This window comes from Chaetura pelagica, unplaced genomic scaffold (assembly GCF_000747805.2).
Source record: "Chaetura pelagica isolate M959 unplaced genomic scaffold, ChaPel_1.0 scaffold76, whole genome shotgun sequence".
Classification (NCBI taxonomy): domain Eukaryota; kingdom Metazoa; phylum Chordata; class Aves; order Apodiformes; family Apodidae; genus Chaetura; species Chaetura pelagica.
In genome coordinates, this window is record NW_009970723.1 from 11,664,939 (window position 1) to 11,689,566 (window position 24,628).

Below are 24,628 nucleotides of genomic sequence, written 5' to 3' on the forward strand. Positions count from 1 at the left end.
ATTGAAACCACTTCCCTCTCCATGAATGCAGCCTGCACTTCAGCCTATGTTGAGTCAGCTCTGACCTGTGATCCAGAAAGCATTGATGTACTCCTCTTATAATAGGTTGTTTAAAACCAGTGTGTTTGTAGTTTTAAAAAAATGAGGTGTGAAGAGGTGCAGATGAAAAGCCCTGCAGACATGCAGTGAAGTAGGGATGAAGGGGAACATTAAAATGAGGATTTGAAGCAAAATGTTGAAATTAGTTTTTGCACTTTTATGTGTGTTAAAAAAAAGACTAATTTTCTGAAGATATTTTAAACTGGATTGATTAATAAATTTTTCAATAGAATTGTTTATCTTTATTGGTGCAGGATTGAGCATAAAAAGTCTGTGGACAGGAATAGCAACATCAACAACTAAGTGTGGGGTAGAAACTTCCAAAATAGGAACTGAGTGTTGAAACCCACCTGGCTTTTCTTTCTTTGATATTATGATTCTGAGGTTGTCTCTTAGTGCTGTATGTTTTCACTGACTTTACCTGAGTATTATTTTAATAGAAAAGTTCCTTTCTTGATTCCTTTAAATGTACTTCATTAAAAATAATTAATAAGCACATCACTTACACTTCTAAGAAACAAACTCCTGTTACTTCATAAAAGTATTTCTTAAAGAGTTATTAGTTTTGAGCCGGTGCATTTGAAACATATTGCTAGAGCCACTTGGGAACTATGATTTTTAATGAAGGGTCAGGGGCCCAATGCTGATCTTTGTTTATTCCTAAAGTAAGATGATACTCCAGCAGTTTTCTAGTCTATCTGATTTTAGTGTTACTTGACCAAGGAACCAAACATTTTGGTTCAGTACTATCATTGTACCTGCATGATGTTTGTACTCACCTTAGTCTATAAAGTCTGTAAGGTGTTACTCAAAGAAGCTGGGAGATGTGCCATGAAGTGGCCCTTAGTAGGAAATAAGCCTGTATATTTCCCTACCAATACCCCTGAGAGCCCAGCAATTCCCAGATTGTAGCCATAACATAAGCACGATTCCTTTGAAGGCCCAAAGTAAACAAGGGGAGCCTTTGCTCGAAGTGTGCATGGTGTGGAATTGCACACTGCCTTAGCAGGGACTTCTGGGCATAGACCTGTCCTCCCCAGGTCAGAAAGACGAAGTTTGCAGACTTGTCTTCAGAAAGATATAAGCCAAGTCTCCTCACAACATTTTCTTTTTATGATGGTCTTAAGTTTTCTGTGTGCTTTTCTAATTTCCCCTAGAGGCCCAAAGTGACTCAACATTCATTTTGTCAAAGTGACAGAAGTCAGGCAAGATCATGATGTCCCAGATAATGTTTCTTTGGTTGAGGTAATTATGGCTTCACATCTCTTGCTTGTGTCCATTTAGCTCTCAGTCCCTAAAGATCAATTCAGAGAGATGCTATGGGTTTGCTGGATGTTAGCAGTGCCTATTCTGACCCTGATATTTTTGAATCCTTAAGCAACCTGAATTTATAAGGAAATAATAATTCACAAGGAAATGTTAGTGTTGCTTTATTCTTTAGACACCCACTGCCACACACATACACATAAGCAGTACCAGGAACATGAACATATCCACAGTGTACAGTACTGTTCAAAGCAATCCAGTCTTCTTGCAGGGAGATATAAATGCAGCTGAAGTGAAATCCATATTAACTACAGCAATTTATTTAAATAAAGCCCTTTATGGACTTCTGACTCTCCCTTTTTGCTATGTGATTTTTCTCTACATGCAGTCTCAGTAGTGCATCCTAGTCAGTTCCTGCATGTCTGTCTTTCAAAGTTTTCTAGCTGTCAATGTGCTTGCTAAATAAGAAAGTTTTCCTTCCAGCCAAATTCAATTTAGCAACTAAAGGTGCTAAATCATAGTTCTTCTTACCTTGAGGTAATCAATGATGTCTCTTATACAGTTTTGAGAATTTCTGCCTACAAGTCTGAAATTTTTCTCAGTTTCTAGACTTGATTTTATATTATAACTAGTGGTTTTAGGTCTTGGACAGAGAACAGATTTAAAGTCTGGTTTATGAATTTGCTGCTTGCTTTTCATTTCTCTTCAGCCCTTAATGTAGCAAATCTGGGTAGCCCTAAGCAAGCTTGTAAGTATAGCTTTTGACTTAGGCAGCAGTGTTAATATAGAAAACAGAATGATGCCTTAAACTTTGAGATTAAGTACATGCAAGGTGAATAACTAAGAGATTATCTCAACTAAATAATTTTGCCCACTGTCAGTTTTAATTTGGCAATCTTGTTGTTAACCTGTATTTACAAATACCACACTTCCTTAGCAGGGTGGGATTAAGAAGGTTGTTAGTCAAAACTGACTCTATCTGTGCTTGGAATTTACTTTATGGCCGAGCCTTCAGGGTTCATATGGACTACTTGTGTCTATAAATTAATACCAAATTAATGACAGCTGTCTAATACAAGACAGCTAGTGTTCTCAATAGCCTTTTTTAAAATTCACTTATAACAAATGTCTGGGTTTGTTCACTGTATCAAAGGAAAGGGTTTCTTCATAGACTCACAACTGTTAGCACAGTAATAAATCTTTTTGTAAAAAAAAACTTGATAGTTTATCAGCAGTAGATTAATCTGAATACAATAATTGTTATAACTTTAATTGAGGTACTGTAAGCCACTCAGAACTCTCATAGTATAGTACTTAATTGCAATTTAAAACCTGATTTAAATTAAGACAATGTTATAATTTGTATTTTTATATTAAAAATGGCTGATTCTCTCACAGAACTTTTATCAAAAATCTTGGATGCTCTGTGAAGAATTCAACTGCTAGTGTTTGGAAAGAGTTATCTGTTACAGTGTTTTTTCTGCTTCACTCGTTTGTTGTGCTAGTGTGTGACAAGAAGTCCAATGGCCTGACCCCCCAAAATTTTAAAATTTGTTCCAATATAAAAAAATGTGCTAGTCATAATATGGAAGAAGCTATGTAGTTATGAACTTATAATAATAAAGCAGTATGTAGGACTTCATAAATAACAGACTGGGGAAGACCCAGTTCAAGTCATCCTAGGTACTGTAACAGGTGAGGTATTGCTGCTTTGTAATAAAAGAAAACTTTGGAACAGATACTTCATATAAAAATGTTGTCACTTTGATTTTGAGAGATGCACCAAAGTTTTCTTTGAGTAGTAATATACTTAACAAAATACATAGTTTCCCACCAACTTTCTTGTTATTTCTTGTGATAATTATTTCAGTCCAGTAGCTCCTAGCAATTTATATCATAAATTATTTAATAAGATAGTTTTTGACCTAATGAATCTCAGAAGACTACGTCACTACAATTTTCAACCTGCAGTGTCTTTCATGTGAATTGGCAGATGAGTACTTGTATTGGCTGCAAACATTTTTCTCATGGAAATGTTATTTCCTACATCACAGCTGTCCCCATAATGCTGTTTTTGTTAGATTTCTTAAGCAAATTAATGAAATTAAAGCCTCTACAAATGAGTTAAGAGGACTATTAAGTGGTATTAAAATTCCTCTCCTGCTGGTAAAAATCTAGAACTTAAATCTTCAGTGGGTTTTCCAGTCTCTCAGGACATGTATTATTGTTACAATTGAAAAATTCTTAAAATCCTTTTCATAAGACATCACAGAATGCCACTGTGCTCCACAATAGGTTAAGTGGGTTTTTGCTATTGCAGGTGCCTTTTTTTTGTTGGGGATCATTAGCAGAGAACTAAGCTAGATGACATGGAAGTAATAATATTGGCTTTGCATTGGGAAAAAAAGAAACCTGGAAGAGCCATCAAATTACTCAAGTGTAAATCTGATTCTGCAATAGGTACACTTTTGATAGAGCATCAAGATTATAAGTTTTCATTTCCAATTCTGCTGTAAAGACTGCAAAAATACAAACAAAATCCTCAAAAATCCCACTGACAATATACATGTCGTAGAAGGTATTGATATATTCTCCTTTACATTGAATAATTTTAATAATCTTGCAGATAGGAAAATATCTGTGCTTCATAGTAATGGTTTTAGCATAGTGTATTTGTTGGCAAGTGAAAAAAACCCCAATATTATATTTATAATTTATCAGTCATAATTAGAAATTGATAGAATAGTATTTTTATTTGTTCTTTGTAGAATAAATTACATTCTTTGTGAATTGTTAGTGACCACAGAGTCACTGTTTGGATTCTGTGCTGCTCACTGTCATTTTTTCTTCTATGGACTGTTCCACTTCAGAGCCAGGATCTGATTTCAAAGTCAGTTTTATAGGACCTCAGCAGTGCTTTACTCTTGAAGAACCCCTGCTGGAATTATGTCAACTTGCCAGAGTAGTAAGGAGGAAAGAAAAAGCTTTTCTACATCTACTAACACAAAATATCTGTCCTGTCAGTATCACAGTGAGTGAGAAGATTGAAAGGAAGAACAGGAAGAGGAAGAGATGGGAGAAAAGTGAGTGAATAGTGACAAAGGCTGATGAAAAGGCTGAGGTACTTAATGCCTTCTTTGCCTCAGTCTTAAGTAGTAAGACCAGTTTTTCTCCAGGTACGCAGCCCCCTGAGCTGGAAGAAAGGGAGAGGGAGCAGAATGGAGCCATGTTAGTGACCTGCTACACCACTTAGGCACCCAGAAGTCTATGGGGCCAGATGGGATCCTCCCAAGGGTACAGAGGGAGCTGGTGGAAGTGCTCACCAAGCCACCTTCCATAATCCAACAGCAGTCTTGGCTAACCTGGAGGGTGCCAGTTGACTGAAGGTTAGCAAATGTGATGCTCACCTACAGGAAGGGCCTGAAGGAGGAGCTGAGGAACTACAGGCCTGTCAGTCTGACCTTGGTGCCAGGGAAGGCTATGGAGCAGATCATCTTGAGTGCCATCACGTGGCACATGCAGGATAATAAGGCTATCAGGCTTGTGCACCATGGTTTATGAAAGTCAGATCCTGCTTGACTAACCCGATCTTCTTCTAGGACAAGGTGACCCGCTTAGTGGATGAAGGAAAGCCTATAGATGTTGTCTACCTATACTTTAATAGAGCCTTTGCTACTGTGTCCCATAGCATTCTTCTGGAGAAACTGGCTGCTCATGGCCTGGGTGGGTGCATGCTTCTCTGGGTGAAAAACTGGCTGGGTAGCTGGGCCTGAAGCATTTGAATGGAGTAAAATCCAGTTGGTGGCCAGTCACAAGTGGTGTTCCCTAGGGCTCCCACTTCTGTCTACTATTTTTGTCCATGATCTGGATGAGGGGTTCAAGTGCACCCTCAATAAGCATGCAGATGAAATCAAGTTGTGTGAAGATGACAATAAATTGGGCAGCAGTGTTGATCTGCTAGAGGGTAGGAAGGCTTTACAGGAGGATCTGTAAAGAAGGGCAGTGAAGCTGGTTGAGAGGACAAGTCCTACAAGGAGTGGCTGAGGGAACTGGGGTTCTTTAGTCTGGAGACATGATTTAGTGGAAGACTTGGCAGAGCTAGGTTAATGGTTGGACTTGATCTTAAAGATCTTTTACAACTAAAGCAAATCTATGATTCTATGAATATACTAGGAAACTGTTATGGGAAATGACTGTTCAGTTCAGTGAGTTAGCTACAGGGCTGGGGTGCTTCAATTGGCAAATGGATTATGGTACTATCTAACAAATGGACACAGGAAAAGAGAGGGGTTCACCTTACAAAAGTCTAATTATCATTTTGTCCTGGTTTGAGCCAGGATGAAGCCAATTTTTCTTTTTACTGATTTTTTTTTTTCCTTCAGTAAGCTTTCTTGTAGCTAGCAACAGTGTGTTCTGCTAGGCTGATAAGACAGTGGAATGTTTTTCTAACTACTGAGGCTTCAAGGCTGCACCTGCACTCTGCCGGCTCAGACACTATGGGGAGATCTGTGACCCCCCCGTAGGAGGCTGAGTTAGATGGACAGCAAAATTGGCCAAAGATATTCCATTCCATATATCTACGTAAGCTCAGAGGAAGGTCAGAGGTCACAGAAGACAACTTCCTTCCTCCTTCTTCTCCCCTTCTCTTCGGTCCATGGCCAGTGTCCGGGGAGGACTCTGTTCATCCATCACCGTCGATTAGGCTCGAGATCTCCTGACCCCCATCACTCTCTGCTCTTCTTCCAGCAGCAGCTCCGGGATTCCTCGGGACTCTTCCCAGTTCAGGGAAGTGCTGTGGGAGTTGCTGGAGTGGGGGGAGGGGAGAGGCTTTTTGCCCATACCTGAATATATCTGTATATAATTGTATATATTTTCTCGTATCACTTATTAGTGTTTTAATTAAAGCGGTGTAGTTTAGTTTTCAATCCAGCCAAGTCTCTCTCTTTTTCTCTCTCTCCTTCCCTACCTGGGTGGGAGGGGGAGGGGATCGAGAGCATTGTTGTCGGACCTGAGTCAAACTGTGACAACAATTTATTGGCCCCCAACGTGGGGCTCGAACCCACGACCCTAGGATTAAGAGTCCCATGCTCTCATGTCCTCTTTAAAATAATTTTTCAAGAGAGACCACAGGTGGTGTCTCAGTGGGTCCCGTCCCTCCCATGCTCTGATAAGGAAAGGAGAAGAAAATGCTATGTTGGCAGAGAGTGTCTGTAAGGATATAATCTATGGTTTTTTTATTACCTTGGTGTCCTAAGATTTATGTTTGGGCTTGTTGTTTCTTGCCTATGGAGAAAGACTGAGTCAGTGTATTTTCCTAGTTTAGCCTTTCTTGTTGCTGCCTGTTGGATTGCTTAATGTACAGAAAGAATGGGCACTTCTGCCCTGTGGAACAGCATAGTATGCCTGCAGAAATCTTAATGAGGTTCTTTTACCTGTGGGACTTCATAATTACTTTTTATAGCAGTAACAGCTTTCAGGGGTGTCATTGTCTTTAATTCCTCCATCACAATTCTGGTTTGTTGGTCACATATGGCAGATCTCAACAAGCTTGATAAAGCATAAGGACTCCCAGGTGTCAGTGCTGGGTTTTTATGTTTATGTTCTCTTTTCTTCTCCTTTTCTGGCCTAAACAAAAGGTTCCTGAGGAAATTTGGCACTAATTGTACTAATCAGCCAGTTTCTATTAAAAGTTTCTGTTTCCATCAGGAAGAATCTGTCCAACTACTGAGATGTTGTCCAACTATGGAATTGGTGCAAAACCTGCAGCCAAAGACTGCAGGTTTTTAACTATGGAAATTTGGTACAGATGAAACAGTGAGGATTCAGTGTGACTGCAACAGCTTTGTGGAAAATATAACAGAAGATATTATCAATTAGTTCTACAATAATAAGTTGGTCAGAAATTGGGAGAAGTTGGATGCGGTTTCTGACTTGTTTCATACTTCTTAACATTCAAAACTGTTAATTAAACCAAGCTGATTTGTTGTTCTGTTATTTGTTTTTTGTTGTTGTGGGTTTGTTTTGTTTTGGTTTTTTGGTGTGTTTTTTTGTTTGTTTGTTTTCTGGAACCTGTTTGTCTGTGATCTGGAGCATTTGCTGTCCATCTTACCTGGTACAAGACTGTTGTATATAAAGTGGCTTCAATTCATTTTCTCTGCATTTAGGACAGGATACTTTTGCACCTCACAAACAGTTGCTTTCCTTCTTGATCAGATATCAAAGAAATTGCCTGTCTAAAGCAGGAGATCTCAAGAATAAAGCAAAGAACTTATGAGACCTTTTTCTTTGCCTTCTTTCTATGAGGGTTTCCTTAAGCACTTTACAGTGTTTCTCCCTAGAACTGCATCAGTTCCAGAAGGGTTCATTTTCTAATTAGCCAGTCTTAGGCATTGTATTTTGGGATAGTTTCTCTGCCAGTGTTTTCTAATCTTTCTGTAGTTCAGCACAGATATTGAAAAACTGCGGAGAAAACAGGGTAGTTTCTGATTATCTGCTATTGTAGGAATCTGGAAAACATTGACAGCAAACTTAATTCCAGACAATAACTGCACCTCCTGTTCTTGAAACAAGTGGGTCTCTGCAGCAAGGTCTTGATGATTAATGCCTTTAAAAAACTCAGAAATATAGCATTGTGTTTTCCAGAAGGCAATGCGTGAATAGAAGATTGGTTCTTGCTTACAATTTTTCTTTCAAAGCATTTCTTTAAAATGCTTTCTTTAATAGCTTTCAGAAAAAGCTTACAGGATGCTGAACATCAGACTTTGGCAACAACCTGAGGTTTGTAGTGTCATCAAGGAATTTAAGGCTATGTCTATACCAGTAAGCTAGACAGGGCCAGGACATAGTCTTGACCATTCACACTGTTTAAACAGTTTGTGTCCTCCTTGGCATAGCTTAGTGCTGAACACACCAGTTAGGTGCCCCTGGTTGAGTCCAGGCACAGTTCAGGAGATAGCACAGGTCCGGGTTGGTTTGCTCTAGGCACCAGGCCTAAGAAAACCCTGGTTTGTGAAGGGTGTAAGCTAGCTGTGTGTATACAGGCTGTCAAGGTAAGAAAACAGGCCTGAAACATGTTATTAACTAGTGTAGGTGTGCCACAGGGTCTTCAATGACAGTAAGAACATCCTGTCATAGGTATCTGTCAGTCTGACTCTCCTCAGTTGGCTAGTATGGTATATTTCTAAAAATAGTATCTGGTGCTTAGGGTTCTCATACTCCACTGTTGGCTTTAAAGTACAAAGATTTATAGGTTTCTTACTCTAATTTCTTTTCTAATGTCTTGCTTTTCTCTTGAGTGTTTTGAAGAAACTTCTGCTTTAGCTTTGAGAATGTATTCCTCTAAAATTTATCCATAATGTAGGTGACCACAAACAGTTAAAGTTAAGAAAATGTACTGTGAAATAAATAGCAAGCTGACATGCTTAACTTGATTATGAGCTTCTGGAATAATTTTCACTTGGGAAAAAAACAAAAATATGCTTGATACCTCTTTTGAGTTTGCTTTAAGTAGGCTGTTTCCATTAATGATCCGATTTCAGAGCTTGTTTTACGCTTAGCTGTTATTAGTTATTTAACTTGCTTAAGTACTTCCTCTAATTGTTTCTGAAGAGACTACAGAGGAATACTGTATTTTAGGAAGGGTGTATAAACACACTTCTCACAACTGAGAAAAAATAGAGAAGACAGTGATTGGAGCTGAAAGCAGCGTAGAGAAATATTTTCCTTTGTCTCTATTCACTCAAAAATTGAAGCATTTGATACAAGTTTCTAGCCTAATAACACAGAAACCTGTCTGTGTTTGTCGATGTCTTCAGGTACCTTCCTGAATTTAGGGGTAATGCAGGGGTGAATATTCCTGTGTGATCTTTGCCCATCCCCCTGCTGTTGTTGACTAGTTGGTCTCCATAAGTCAAAGTCAGAGGCCTGGCTGTCACCTTCACTCTGCTGTTGCTGTAGGCTGTGGCCTGCCATGCAGCTGGGGTTGTGTGATGATTTTGTTCTTGTTTTGATTCTAGTAGGGGTTACTATTACACCATTATGCACATGTGATTGGGACTAGCATAGTTAATTCTTTAATTTTGGTGTTTTTTTCCCCTATGTGGCTGCATATTCTTTTTTTGCAGACAGTATTTTAAAGATTAATATCTTATAAGACACCTTGAGCAACCTGTTTTGATTATAGATCTATTCATTGACTCTCACAAATTAATTTTATTTAATGTAATTTTTAAAATATAATTGTACATATTTAACTGGATATCTCTGTGTGATTATGTTTGTATATATGTACATGTACAGAATACTTAATGTATAAGTGACTCCTGTTTCCTGTTAAGAGAAAAGGTTGTAGGGTTTACTCATTTTTAATTTACTCTCTCCATTTTATAGTTCTGTTACCTCAGAAAGGATCTACCCCTCACATACAAAACCCTATTTTTCTGTTAATAATCTATTTCTGGCACTATCAGAAGACAGACTGTGTAGAAAGATAGCTTCACTGGTGAGGATACTGAGCATCTACCAAGAATTATTAGTGAGTTAGGAATTGGATGTCCAGAAAGGGTTCCAAGTGCTGATGAAGGACTTGGCTTTCTCATGATCACTGCAGATTTACTATGAGGTACTAGAAGCCACTCAGAACTCTTGTGGTACTTATTTCTAAAAGCTTCTTTGGTGAGAGAGGAATGGAAAAAAACCCAAAACTCTGATCGCTTTCTCCAGAAGCTGTTTGCTAGTTAGGAGCATAACAAAGATGTCTTCTCTGCTGCTTTAAAGAGGAGAAAAAAACAACAGCAAACTTTTAATTAAAGCAAACGTTTTTAGAACTCTAAAGGGAAATAATTAGTTTTGTGAATGAACTTTCAGTACTAGCCATATGTAATAGTATGTGGTATATCCACACAAATCTAAACCTCTTTTTCCTTAGTAGAATTCTGTCTCCTGCTTTTCTCAATCAAAAGAACCTGGTTCAATGAAGTATCTCTCATTGTTGGCAGGTGCACACAGCAAAGCTTCCTTTTGTGAGACAGCAGCCAAGGAGCAAATCCTTGTAGTGCACAGTGCTTTCGCAGTTAACTGCCTACTGAAGTTTATCAACTTTGCAGGCCAACTTTTTAAGCACAACAGTTTCTTTAAGAAGGGTAATTATTGTAATCCATTGCACTTAAATAAAATTGTATATTTGGGGAAATGACACCTTAAAGGCACATCAGACTTAGGAAATGGGAACTTCTTCCTCAGTCTAAGTTTCATGAGAAAACAGTATTTCTGTTTGTGCTGCTATGACATAAGACCTGTCTTAAATGTTAATATCTCTTATAGAACAATGCCATAATTATAGTTTCCTATTAGTAGAGGACCCACTGATATTCTGGCTATCATTCCTGAGAAATGGATCACTGGAATAGATTGTGCTGCAAACAGTAGAATGCTATTCCCCCTGTTGATCTGTATTGTATGAATGCAGCTCTGGGGAGAAGGACCTTGTGGACAACAGGCTGACCATGAGCCATCAATGTGCCCTTGTAGTTGAGAAGGCCAATGGCATCACAGGAGGTTCTGTAGGTGATCCTGCTATAGGAAGGGGATTGGACTAGATGATCTTCAGAGGTCCATTCCAACCATGACAACTCTATGACTCCTCTATGAATAAGCTCCTACAAGAAATAACAGAGAGTCAGTAATTAATTACTTATGCTAAGTCTTTCATCAAAAGGGCATTTACTCATAAGGTGTCTCTCCAGGAATCTGTTTTCAAAACAGTTTTAGCAACTAAATAGCTCTAGTTTTCTACTCTTGTGTCAAATTTAAACTTGGAATGTTTCCAGGAATACGGCATCTGACACCTTTCTGGACAACCTGTTCCAGTGTTTCACCACCCTCATTATAAAAAATTTCTTCCGTATATCTAGTCTAAATACCCTCTCTTACTTTGAAACCATTACCCTTGTTCTATCAAGAGGGGCAGAACACCAGCTAAAGCACTTAGATTTCCCTAGCAAAAAATGTGTGTATGGTATACTGATGTACATGCCTTTGCTGGTAATATATTTTAAGACAATCAGTAAATAAGAGCTTATTATTTAAAACAAAATGCTGATGAGTCAAATATGTTTACAGGACATCCAACAGTAACTAGAATTAAAATTGCTCCTTTTTACCTCTCAAAAACCAAACCCTACCTGTGTGAATTAGCTGCTTTTACCCTCTAGTCTCCCAAAACCTTCCATCTGAAACCTGTCCTTTTCTGTCTTCCCCTTTTTACTCTTTTTTTTGTCCGCACTGTTTATCCATCCACTGGCTGACAGTGTCTTTACATCCAAAATGCAAAGCAGACAGATGGGAGCCTCAGGAAAGAACATGACCAAGAGCACCAGCATCAGTGGGGACATGTACACACTGGAGAAGAATGATGGCAGCCAGTCGGACACAGCAGTGGGCACTGTTGGTGGTGGCAGCAAAAAGAGACGTTCCAGCATTGGCGCAAAGATGGTCGCTATCGTGGGTCTCTCGCGAAAAAGCCGCAGCACCTCACAACTCAGCCAAACTGGTAGGAACTGGATTTTCCCCCCCTCTCAAATTGTCATTTAAATGTACATAATGTGTATGTGTTATGGCTTAATATTTGGATATCCTGTTGAAGTTGCCTAATCAACAATATTCCACAGAAAGAAGAAAATGGTCTAACATCTTTTTTCTCTGGACGTTTACTAAACTATTACTTTATTTTTTTAGCAAAGATCCTTTCCAGGTTCAACTGAAACTTTCATTTTCTGCTTATTTGAACCTGCTTAATACACTAATTCCTTGCTTCTCAGGAGCCAACATGAGCTGCTGTACTTCTGTTTGGAGGGAATCCTCACTGCGAGTCTGTGAAGGGTCACTGACATCTTAAAAAGATTCTTTTGATTTTATCACAAATAGTCTTTGTATATTTCTTCTTTTTCCCATATTTGAACAAGAAACCTGATTTTGAAATGAAAACATTTTCCTGAACAAACTGATATGCTAGATTTTACTACTTCAGTAGAACTGTTTAATGGCTTTCTAGTTTAATTCTTTTCAGCCCACAAGTGTTCACCATCAGTATAAATTTTCCTCATATCTGTTTATCTCAGTTAAAAAAAAAAATTGTAGTGAAATAGTCTAGCTAAGAAAATTTGAGGTTTTCTGCCTTGATGCCTAAAGCATCTTACACCTATGCATTTTTTATATTCTTCCTATTTCAGGGAAAATCCATATAATGCACTCTGAAAAGCTCTCGTTGTCCATTAACAAAGCTGTATAGGACAAGTATATTTTATATAGAAAAAGGTTACTTGCTTTTATATGACCTATATATTTTTTAAGTGTTTAAGCATTAGTAGAGTTATACACATATATATTTCTACATTTCAGGGTATATACATAAGTTATATTGTATGTTCATTATTTAAGCAAAACTGTCGTAATTTTGTCATGGCTCAACATAAATTTATGGTGTTCAGCTGTGTGTGGTCCATTTGAAGGTGTCCATTGTGCTAATCACTATTTTAACATTGATAAGAGATTTTTCAGTTCTTTGGAAAGTTTGCAGTTTATATTGTGAAACTGAAATAGTAAGAATTTTAATGTACAAGTAAGCAGAGCAAACCCATGATTTGCAATATCAGAGACTGTGGTACATTTTGTAAGTAAACTTTGGTGGAAAGGGTATTTAACATACCTGGAAAAAATAGAAGTAAAAATTCAGGCAAAATGAAAGGTAGGCAAAAGAGGTAACAGTGCAGGAGAAGGAGGAGCACAGAAAGGGAGCAGGAAGCTTGATTGTGCTTCTTAATGTGAAGCGAGACGAGAGAATGAAGAATAGAAAGGATGTGTATAGAGAAAGATGTGAATATCATGGAGACAGTGGTGACTCCATCAGCAGGCAAGTCTTTTCAGCAGTCTCATGCTTTACCAGCTCACCTGTGGGTTATGGAAATGGCAGTTTTCATATGTATTTCTAATTTCTCTGAGTTCAAATGAATGAGAAGCAAAAGATAAAGTAATCTTTATACAGATCTGGAAAGTGTCCAGTTGGGCAAGAAAGAATTTAGCCACTTGCTCACTTAGAAATCTAAATTTTATTCATGTGGTAGTACACACAGATATGTAACTGTTTTGATGTATTTGAATATCAAGTAAAATACTATGCACTGCATTACTAATTCTGATCTAATCTAGTCTCTCTTACTGCAAGAGATAATAAATGAGGGATATCAGCTCTTTGTGTGTTGTTCAAGAATGTCAAGAGAATCTGTATTGTGTGGCTTGCCTAGATTTGGTTTATATACCACACTGTCTTAGTTAATCAGAACTTTTAATCTGAAGGTTTTACCTCTGCTATATCCAGTCATTTGCCCAGCAACTGATTAGATGCTCAAGTCAGGGACAAATGCGAAATGTAATTCTTTCAAAAGTACTCAAGGTCTCTTAATCCATTGACTGTGGATGGGGTGAATAAGGAGCTGCATTTCAGTGTTGTTAGAGGAGCAGCAGAAACCAGGGGAGCCTGTGTGGCTCTGGCTGGCAGCCCTTCTGCTTCAGCTGCTCTCTGGGAGAGGTCTGTGCTCAGGGCTGGCCTGTGCCTGGCCCAAGGAGAGCAGCCAGTGCACCTCCTGTTGCCTTCTTCTGAAAAGATCCCTTGTGTATTGGTTGAAAGGGATTGTTTTGTAGAGCTGTTACTGCACATCAGCTCCTGCTGCGCTATTTGACAGTGCTCCTGAGGACCCTTCTCTGGTGACCACATGTGATGGCTCCTAACAGGACAAGCACACACACCATTTAAATAGTTGGGTCATACAAGCACACTGGTCATACGGTGAGGAAACCTGTGGCCAGATGTTAACCCCTGGATGAAATATGTGCATGATGCTGTGTCTCCAGTGACACAAGGTGGTGGTGGGTGAGGGTGAGGTCACACCACAAATTGGTGTTTTGCATGTCTTAATCATCCATCAGCACATCTTAAAGAAAATATTGGACACCAGTGTTACGCATGAAAGCTAAAGGTTTAAAACTTGCAGTTAATGCATTTAATGAATTTATAAATTTCCCTGGTTTCTTTCATGTTCATGTTTTCAGATGGTAAGTGCCTGTGCAAGGAGCCATGTATCGGTACAAGCACTGATACAAGGGTTGGGATCAAAACACTAATGTGCTGTAGATGTACTGTAAGTACGGTTTTGTGGCACTGAGTAGCAGGGGATACTCAGCTGGCAAAGCACTGCTACCTCATAGAAACTGGTTGAAGCATAAAGGGTACCTTAGGGACTTTCACGGTAGTTGCTAGAGAAATTATGTTGCTCGGTTGATCAGCTAAGTATCTCCTTACATGTCAGGCTTGAAAAAGCATGCTGATATCATGAGATCACAATACTAATTCCATAAAAAATTGTGATCATACATATAGCTTTTATAAACTGTGTGCCCATATGGAAGTCAGTGAAGAGATGCGTGTCAGTATCTCTGAAGCTTTTTTGAAGTGTTTTGTAAAGAATAATTGTATTTCAGTGGTTTTCTTCATTCATGTTTTATAACTAGATCTATACCAGAAGTTGTTTTGAAAGTAGGTCATCATAACTCTTTACAGGACTGTGAATCAGGCTTACAACGAATGACTTGAGAGGTCCATTTTTACTGTCTTTCCAAAATTAATGTTATGCTATTTTTTTTTTTTTTTTGGCGTAGCATTAAAAAAAATATATCAAAATACACACAACAAAGTAGTTTTTATTCTGGTCTGTAATTATTTTTATGTATCCAGGAAGAAACAGTTGTTTGTGTTTTTACGGGAAGAGGTTATGTTGATTTGTTGTTAAAGGTGGGTGGAAAAGGAGTAATTATAATAACAGTAACAATACGATGATAATAATAATATATTACCTAAGAACAGTATTTGGATTTCATTCAACTATGGCTAGTCTATATTCTGTATTGAAAGGCCTCCAGAGAGAGAAATTAATACATATGAAATAGGACAAAAGCCTGACAAAAATCCTCTTTTCTCCTCAGACACATACAGACTTATATGCCTAGAACATTGCTTATCCAGTAAATATCCTGACCAAGCACATCAAGGATAATTTATGAGAGCAAAATAATAATTCAAGAAGTTGAAAAGATCTTATGTCATGAACATAAGCTCTAGGAACCGGTCTTTTCAGATTACCATAGCAAGAGAATCCAAGTGTGTTCTCATATCCATTGCATGAAAAGATCTTAAGTGGTGCTCTGTGGATCACTATAGTTATGAGTAAAGAAAGATTAGAAAAAATGTCAGTGTTAAGACCATGGGAATACAGAAAATAAGAATAAAAATAGAAGAGAATCATTCTTTGGCTTTAATTTGGGCTAGAAGGAGAGTTATAAATTACTTTCTAAAATTTCATGCACCTTTCAACTATGTGTATCACTGCTGTGATATTTATTTCCTATTATTTGATTTAATTAAATTTTAAGTGTGGAAGTATACAGGATCTATATTTTGTGAACTGATTTATTGTAGTTCAAAGCAATTAAAAATAATAATAAAAAAAATGCCTGGGCGTTCCTGCAATTGCTTTAACCTTGGAATCAAGCTAATGATTGGCTGACACAAAAGTCATTTTATTAAAAGGTAAATTTTACTTAAGCGTGTAGTAAAAGTCAGAATACTATAGAGTAGAGCAGCAAGGTAAATCAGAATTTATTTTAGTTGTGGATCTTATACCTTTCAGTGCTACAATAAATAGCTAAAGGAGTACTCTCTATACTTGAGTCAAGCAATTATTCCTAAAAGCTAATATTTTGTGGTTTAGAAAGAGTTTGTGTTGTAACTTCAGGTCCTGATTCCATAGGAATTCTTCCTAGTGGAAAAGCTGGCTTTAGTATAGAGGAAAATGAAATATAAAATGCAAATCCCAAGCATCTTAACAGCCTTTGCTTAGTTGTTCATATCTGGAACACAATCCATTTCCTGCTGGACAGCCCTGAGGCAACTGGTGATCAGGCTTCCATACAAGTGCAGACCTTTAACTCTCAGTTATATTTCATTAACAACTGAAGTCTTTGCCCTCTTCTGATTGCACAGTCTTAGATCTCCTTTTCAACTTGCATGCACTATCACTGGCAGGTGGATACCTGGGTGTCCTGACTTCCCGTTTAGCTGACATTTAGCTGACATTCCTCCTTTAGCTGGGATAATGTCTTGTCTTTAGTTAGCTGAGACCTATTGTGTTTGTAGATTGTGTCTATTCAAAAACCTAAGCAGTTTAATTTCTGTTTTCAAGCCTCTTTTTTAGAATCTGGACCACACCATGTAGCATACATACTAAAACATTGCCTATGTGTATATACATTCAGTCATATGTGCAGAATCCAGAGCTCTCTTAAAGACTGAATCCCATGACATCTTTGGGTATATGATCACAATAGATGTGACAAAAAGCTTGTAGCAGCACGACACAAGAGTGACCAGTGCAGTAATGCCTGCAGAGAGGTTTAACCATGTGTAAATTGCCCTTGTGTGTCTCTGTAGAGCGTTACTCCAAGGTACATTGCCATGGAGGGTCCTGCGCACGTAAACCTGGCAGATGACCCTGGGAGTCAACTGACAAAGCTGCAGTATTTCTGTGGCAAAATGTTGCTCCATGTCAGTGTATTACTCTTTTTATTAGGTGAATTGTCCCAAGATAAAAGTTCTAGGAAAGCATTGGAAAACTACTGGAAAACTATGCAAGGTCAACCAAGACATGGACAAGAACCAAAACGTCATAAAATCTCATAAGGGACAACCTTCAGTCATTAAAAACAAAACAAAACAAAAAAACTTTTGGGTTCTAATGAGAGTCTGTCCCTCCTTTAGCAGGAAGACAAACTTTGGCAAGGTGACACATTGCATGAAGGTATAGGGCTGTAAGAGCAGAGTTTTGGCACAGTGTGTCACAGTGTTCCAAATCATCTTAATATCCTTTATAATTCTGGTGTGGTTAAACTATGGTATTATATCATTCAAGTTATATTGCTCTGTAGAAAAAAAATGCAAAATCAGTTGACTCCATGCAAATGAGAGAATTAAGTAGTGTTCATCAAAAAGAAGGACTTCCGTTTTAACGAGTTCTAAAGAGGTTCAAAGGGTAATTTGAGTGAAACAAGGTTAAAATATTTTAGAATATGGAAAGCAAACAATTTAGTAAACGGAAAGTGTCTTCGTTTTCATAATACCCATTTATTTCCTACACCTATAATTAAATTATATGGCCAAAACAGCAACTGAAATTATGATTAACTACTCTTAATCCGGCCGTGTCTTTTAAATTTTTTAAATCACTAATATATCATAGAGGTTATTTGAAGCAAGCCATTTGTTTGGGGTTTTATTTCCTTTCCTAGTCCAGAGACATAGTTAATTTTAATAAATTGCTTTAATGTCTAGTATTATACTTGTATCAGTATTCTTGATGTGTAATCTGATTTAGTTTCAAAATAAACCCATATCACATTGATAGAAATATAGGATTAGCAGTTGACAAGAGATTAAGGCCAATTTGTCTTACTGATTAGCTGGGAATTGTGACCTGAATCCTTTACCAAAGAGAAAGTACCACTGTAATAAATACATTACCAAGAGCATTAATCAGCTTTTACTAAATAAACTCTGGAGAGTAGGCTAATAAATAAATAGACTCTGATTGCAAAATAGAAAGTCTGACTATACAGGCTTTTAAATATATTTTACTAAGGTGACAGATTTTTGGGTTTAAATTATTTCCTTCTGCATGTAAGAAAAGTCTAGAAAAGAAGATGAGCCAGTACAAAATTGATGCAGCTCTCCTCAATGATTTTCTGTAGAGGAGGTAGGTATATATTTGAGCCCTTGTATTTTCATAAAGCTCCTGTAAGAGATGGATGCAGTGAAATGAAATGTATCACTGTGTGAAGTGAAGAACTAAAGTCCAAGCAGTGCTAGCAGTTACCTTACAGAAGCCTGCTGGAAGACACTGCTCACACACGAAGTGGGGGAAACACCTTGTGCCATACGTAAGTTCCAGACAGATGAGAAGGAAGTCCTGAGATGAGACTAGGAAGTAAGAATAAAAGGCTTGATTTTGTGACAAAATGTGCAGATCATGTACTCCAACTCAGCAGTACTGCCCCAGACACAGACTATTTATTGAACTTTCTCTCTGTAATTTGTAGTTGCCAACTCAGTGAGATACACACCTGTCAGATTTCCAGCTGACTGGGGCAGAAGGAAAACTAAATCCCTAGGCTGTAGGCATTTATATTATTCAAAATCTATGCTTATTTTTTCAAAAATTATTTTCTGTGTTGCCAAACCTTTCCTTAAAAAGCAATTTACTGATATTATCACTGGATCTCATTAATAAGGGAAAAAAAGAAGAAAGCTGTGAGATCAGAACGTTTGGCTTGACCTTCTGCAAGATTTTTTTTCTTTCCATAATTAGAGGTAAAAATAGAGAGAGAAATGTAGGGTGATCTTTCTTGGTAAGAATACTGCTAAGCTATCTTTTCTTATTCGGAGCAGAAGAATTCTCATAAGATTACTGCTAAAAAAAATACAACTCATAAAAAAACTTTAAAGCTGTTTTATTTCTGTTTTCACAGTAAACAAGATTAGTTCTTTCAGTTGTTACATAAGGAAAACCCATCACAGTCTTTCCTGAATTAATTCATCCTTCCTGAATTAATTCAATCTGCAGAGCATTTCTTTTTTAGGCTGAGAGCTATCCAACAGAATAATTTAGGCTTTCCTTAAGAAAGTTTCACTTTGAAAACTCCTTTTGGGGTTTGATAATCTCTTAGTTAACATGTGATAGAATACATGTGGATTTATTGTTGGATATTCTGATAAATAGGGCTCTGACTTCATCCTATGGAATCCTGAGACGGAAAACAACTTTACAGGGCAATTTCATACTTTAGCATTTATCCAGTTTCCAGTTTGTCTGAAATGCCTCGAATATTTACCTGTAGTTACAGTTCTATGTATTTATGTAGTTCATATTTTAGGGAAGAAAAATCAGTTTAATTTGTTTCTAATTTAAATTATTTTTTTAGTATTGTCAATTTTTTACATAGCCTCCTCAATTACTACTGTTTGCATTCTTCCAGAAGGATAATACTTATCTACAAATTGCTCTGTAAACCATCTTTACTAAATAACAATATGCCATGAAGGGAGTTTAACTTCAGATCTCCAAAGGCCAGCAGGCAGAGAGCTTTTGTACTTTGCTTTTGGACAGTTATCAGAAGCATGGTTTTAACACAAAAAATAAATAAATATGGCAGTTTTTATTTACAGATATACAGACAATTTATATTTACAGATTCACTAGAGATGCATCTTTTTCTTTTTTTTTTTTCTTTTTTTTTTTTAGTTTAAGATTTGTAATACAGGATTTCCTTCCTTGTACTTAAAAGGGATTCAATATTAAAGGTCCTTTAGCAAGTCATATTTCAATATTTAATTTATGTCTTTAACACTACCCATGCAATCAGTAATACCATTAATGCTATTTCCCCCCCCCCCCCCCAAGGACAGAAGAGAATTTATTAAATAATTGCCTGAAAGTAAAAAACCATTAAATAGCCCCAAAAGTAAAGGTGATAGTAAACGCATGCTTTGCAGACTAATGCATGACAATTCTCTGGCCTCAATTGGTATGCAACTTATGTGAATGTTGCAGTAGAAAAAGAAAAAAAGAGGTTTACTGAACTCTCCTATTGCCCATTTCAGCTGGCTACCGTATGTCTTATAAATAAGACTAATCTCTGCTTTCCATGGGATTAAACGGGGAGGTAAACATTATAGTACTTCTGCTTTTAAACACTGCACATGGGAAATCCTGCAGATATTGAGAATACAGATAGGTATTCCACATCCTTATACTTAGAATTTGCCAAATGCTTTGGCAATGGGTAGTGAGGGTTTTGACGACATCACAAATGCATCTAAACTCAGTGGAATCCTGTTAACGGAGTGCACAGGACAACTGTATATTTTTTCAACAATTTTTTATATTTTATCAGTTTACAACTGAGGAATTGCTCCAAAATTTTTCTTAAATGTCATTACAGGGGGTTTGTATTGCATTTTGATTACTACTTGGACAAAGTGACAGGATTTTCACTAATTCTGTGAGGCATTTATGAGTTCAGTTCAACTCTTCCTGCTCAGGGAATATATAAAAAAGCAAAAAATTCTCACTAAGAACATGTCACAAAAGGAAGAAAACGTGGAAGTTGTTCTGAAACCGTTTGTAATGAAGCATGTTTAGGAAAAGCTGAATGATTCTTTAACAAAAGCAAAAACATTTTTTCCTCATTAGCTAAATAATTTGTTTATGGTTCTTTGTCTCTTTGCAAAAGATGAACAGATCCTTTGGGAAATATTTTCTTAGCAGTCCTGCTTTTTATTGTAAAGTCTCCTTAAACACTGGGAGAGGTGTTGCCTTTTTATGCCTGGTTTTGGGAATTTTTCCTATGTTTGCAAGTGCTTATGTGAATGATATTGAATTATTTTACTGTCATGATCTTTTCATTACAATATGAAATATTAAACTATTTTACCTTAAATGAATTAAAACTCTGCTCGCAAAGTTGCATTCAGATTTTATCCAGTTTTGTAACTATAGTGCTCTAATATTTAGGTTTTGCCATTGTCTAGGTAGAATTTGTTGCCAGCAAAAAATTATTTTTAGCTCAGTCTATGAAATATCATTGAGACTTAATTGAAAATATTCACAGTAGTAAGTACTCTTCTTGCTACTATTTGCTGCAGAAAGACCTGCCAAGAACAGATTTGTAAAGCAAAGGAAAAATTACATTACTTCCCTGTGATTAATTGAATTAATTAAGTTACCAACATTTCTGAGATTTTTTATAAGATGGATATCTTAAGTATTTTTGAAAATATAAAATTGATGCAATATTCTGTGTGAATCCTGCAGTGTTAAGGCAGTGCCATATTTAACTAAATATATTGTGGAATATGTATATATATATATAAATTAATATATTGTGGAAGAGATAACATATTAACACCTTGCAAAATAAAACTGTTTTTTATAGAAACTCTGTATCTCAGATGTTAAAAAATATGCAAATTAAATGTTACAGCAAAGCAATATTCTATTTTTATTTTTATATAGCATAAAAATACACTAAGATACAGAAACATCAGGAAAAAATATATCTTTTTATTTAATAACTGATTTAATTTACTCATTGATTTCAGAATTTAATCATTAACGAGTACTTTTTTATTTGCGATAAACTTGATTAAATGTAAACATTTTATAATTTTGTCATCACATTTCTAATATTTAGTATTTTCAGCCATTTCAAGGGCATTGAAGATTAGGTAGTATTTCTGAAACCTGAAATTCACAGATTGAAATCATTATCGTGCGAAAATTCAAGCATCCCAAAATGGTCTTCAAAAAAAAATAGGACCACTATTGAATTTGAAGGTCCAGTTAGAAGCATTGCCTGTGTTTCACAAAAATGTGCTTTTTCTTGAATAGGGCAAAGAAACTCTTCTCCCTGCTACCAGCTGTATATCCTGGTTATGTCACTCTTTCTCAGTTAGTTTCACAAGTAGTACCAAGCTCCCTGCTGTTCTTGGGCATACTGCAGAGAAGCCATTTCAGTTGGTTCCTTGGTGGAGTTTGTAGGCAACAGAAAAATTGTTTCATTTTCTGATCTCTTTACACCACGAGTTGCCTTACTTGACTGAAAATTGAGCTTCCATCCAGATGATGCAAAATAAAATCATTTTCTATGAATATGTTTAACTTGGAAGAAGAAAAAAATTTAGGCAGACTTTGTATTATTTCCCTGTTGTAAAGATATCTGATTTTATTTTTGAGGTTGAATATTATTTATGAATCTTGGAAATTAGTTGAGTACATGTGTTTGCTATTAAGGATATTAGTAGTTCCACTGAAGTTAGTGGTACATTTAAAGGATACCAAGTCTCAAAACAGGAGACATGTAAATCCACTTTTCACGCAAAAGCAATCCCGTTTTCTGCTTCAGCCTTTCTTTGCTAGGACCACTAAAGGATGACAATGAAAGCTTCAGGTGTCTTGCTGCTGCTGTTACTACACTTTTTTGTTTAATGTCACCATCTTAAAAATAGCCATTCACAGGTGATTGTAATCAGTAAAGGGACAGAAATGCCAGGAAAAGCAGAATATAATTTGCAGTTAAATGGGTGAAATACTTACAAGTCTAGAGGGAACTGTTCACCATGCAGTTCCACCAGCTACCTGGTGGCTGAAGAGCATACTACTGTAGGAGTTACTGTTAAAAGCATCACTTCCCAGACAGTGGGTGAGCTAAGAGACTCCTCATATTCCATAAATGTGCTGACAGAAGCTAGATTGCAGCAGCAGGCACCTGTTAGAGGTCAAGCTGCATGAAAATTAACAGATCAGTCAGTTCAGCAGAGGTCCGTAAGTGTTCGGTGTACAGTAGAAGTCATTAACTTGCATGAATTTTGCTCTTCCACTTAAGCAAGTGCTTTCATGCAGCGTGTTGGCAGATTAGAGGAATTGTTGAACAGAACCCCAATGGGAAAAGGTTTCTTTGCAATTTTGAAATTATTTTTCTCAGATGGTCCAAGCTGGATCTTGGCTTTTGCCACCATGCTTGTCTCTTCTCAGTGGGGAAATGAATCTAAACATGTGTCAGTTTTGTCCATGCTGCACATTCTCAGCTTTCCTGTATTGAGGAAGAAACTTTCTGTAATTTTATTTTATCCCCAGTGCAATCCTACACTTACCTGGTTTTTGAAGAGACACAGTGTGTATGGAAAGGAATCTGAACCTCTTCTACTGGAGAGACTCTAAAGGTCCCAGTGTTATGATCTCTTAATGATCCAGCTGGTTGACCTATCGTATGCTTTCCTCAGAACAGGAGCACCTCACCCCTAAATTTTATTGGAATCCTCCTATGCCGATGCTGTCTTCTGAACTGCATTTTGGGAAAGCTCTGCTGGCTTGGGTCTAAACAGCAGGAGGAAGTGGAGAAAGAAATTGAGGATGGTTATAAGTCAGTACTCTGCCCCCATAGTCTTTGGTACTATATATGGAGCACAGGAAAATTAGTCTTATGCAGTCACTCCTCTATGATGGAGGATTTATTTGTCTGTGAAACTAGTATTTTCTTTATGTATGATAGATACTATTCTGATTTAACTGCTTCATTGCTGTCCTCCAAACTGGTGAGACATGGTGAAAAATCACCATATAACAGTGCCTACACTGATACCTTCTCTGGCAGCCAAGCAACAGTTTGATTTCAGTGACTTTTCCATGCAAGTTCTTCTGCATTGTGTTAGTTCTTCAGTTTGTTTTGTAAGAAACTTGCAGTATGGGACATCTTTCTTCTGGTCTGTCAAGAGACAGCTTCCAAGACAACCTACAAATCCTTCTCTGTATGCATATCATGCGGAAAATCTAATATAGCTCAGGCATAAGTGAAATGCTCCAGTAGAGAAGGGTGAGATTCATATGCAGGTATGAAAATGATTTCTTAGTGATGACTATTACTCCCAACCACTCTTTAGTGGGTTGAAAACACACTGAAGTTTTGCTATAAAAAAGCCAAAGCCCTAAGATGGAAGATCGATTAAAATAATTAAATGAATTTAAATTACTTAAATGAATTGAAATGAAATGAAATAATGAAACAAAGACTTCACCATTGATTATTCCTGGAGCTGTTCTTTCCTGTTACTTTTTTCAGCAGCTTATGATTGGTCCTTGCTTAGGTTAATAAGTGTGGAGTATTGATTTTTACCAAACAGGAGTATGACACAGGAATTATGAGACTTTCTATTGCTGCTCTCTGGGCAAAAAGACACTAGTCTTGGCCTTCCCATAGAAAAAATAGTAAATAATGTGGGTTTTAAGGTAAACGCTCTTTTATAGTAACACCCTTTCCCAGAGGTAGGCACATCCTATTCTTATGCTGTAGAGTTCTCTGCTGTATACACATTTCTCTCCTGCAGCTGACGGTACCTTGATTTCTCCTGTATGTAGGCATGCCCTCATGTACTCAGTAGTTAAAATAATCTTTCTTACCTACTTTACCAGACTTTCTCCCTCCCATTTTATCTCCATAAATTTAACCTCAGTGTCCTGAACTTCAACATTCTTCAGGATTGTTCCTTATCCTTACTCAGTTTTGTTTCTCATCAAGTTACTTCTGTTCCTTTTACTCTGATGGCACA

The 24,628-nt window shown here is 37.1% G+C and overlaps 1 protein-coding gene across 1 annotated transcript in view; it reads left to right on the top strand.

Annotated features, from left to right (window-relative positions):
• RIMS2 (regulating synaptic membrane exocytosis 2) overlaps window positions 1–24,628 on the top strand; it is a 303,972-nt gene that overhangs the window by 241,746 nt on the left and 37,598 nt on the right. Inside the window, 1 exon segment of the mRNA XM_010006466.1 lies at window positions 11,673–11,914. Coding sequence (XP_010004768.1) covers window positions 11,673–11,914 — 242 coding nt within the window.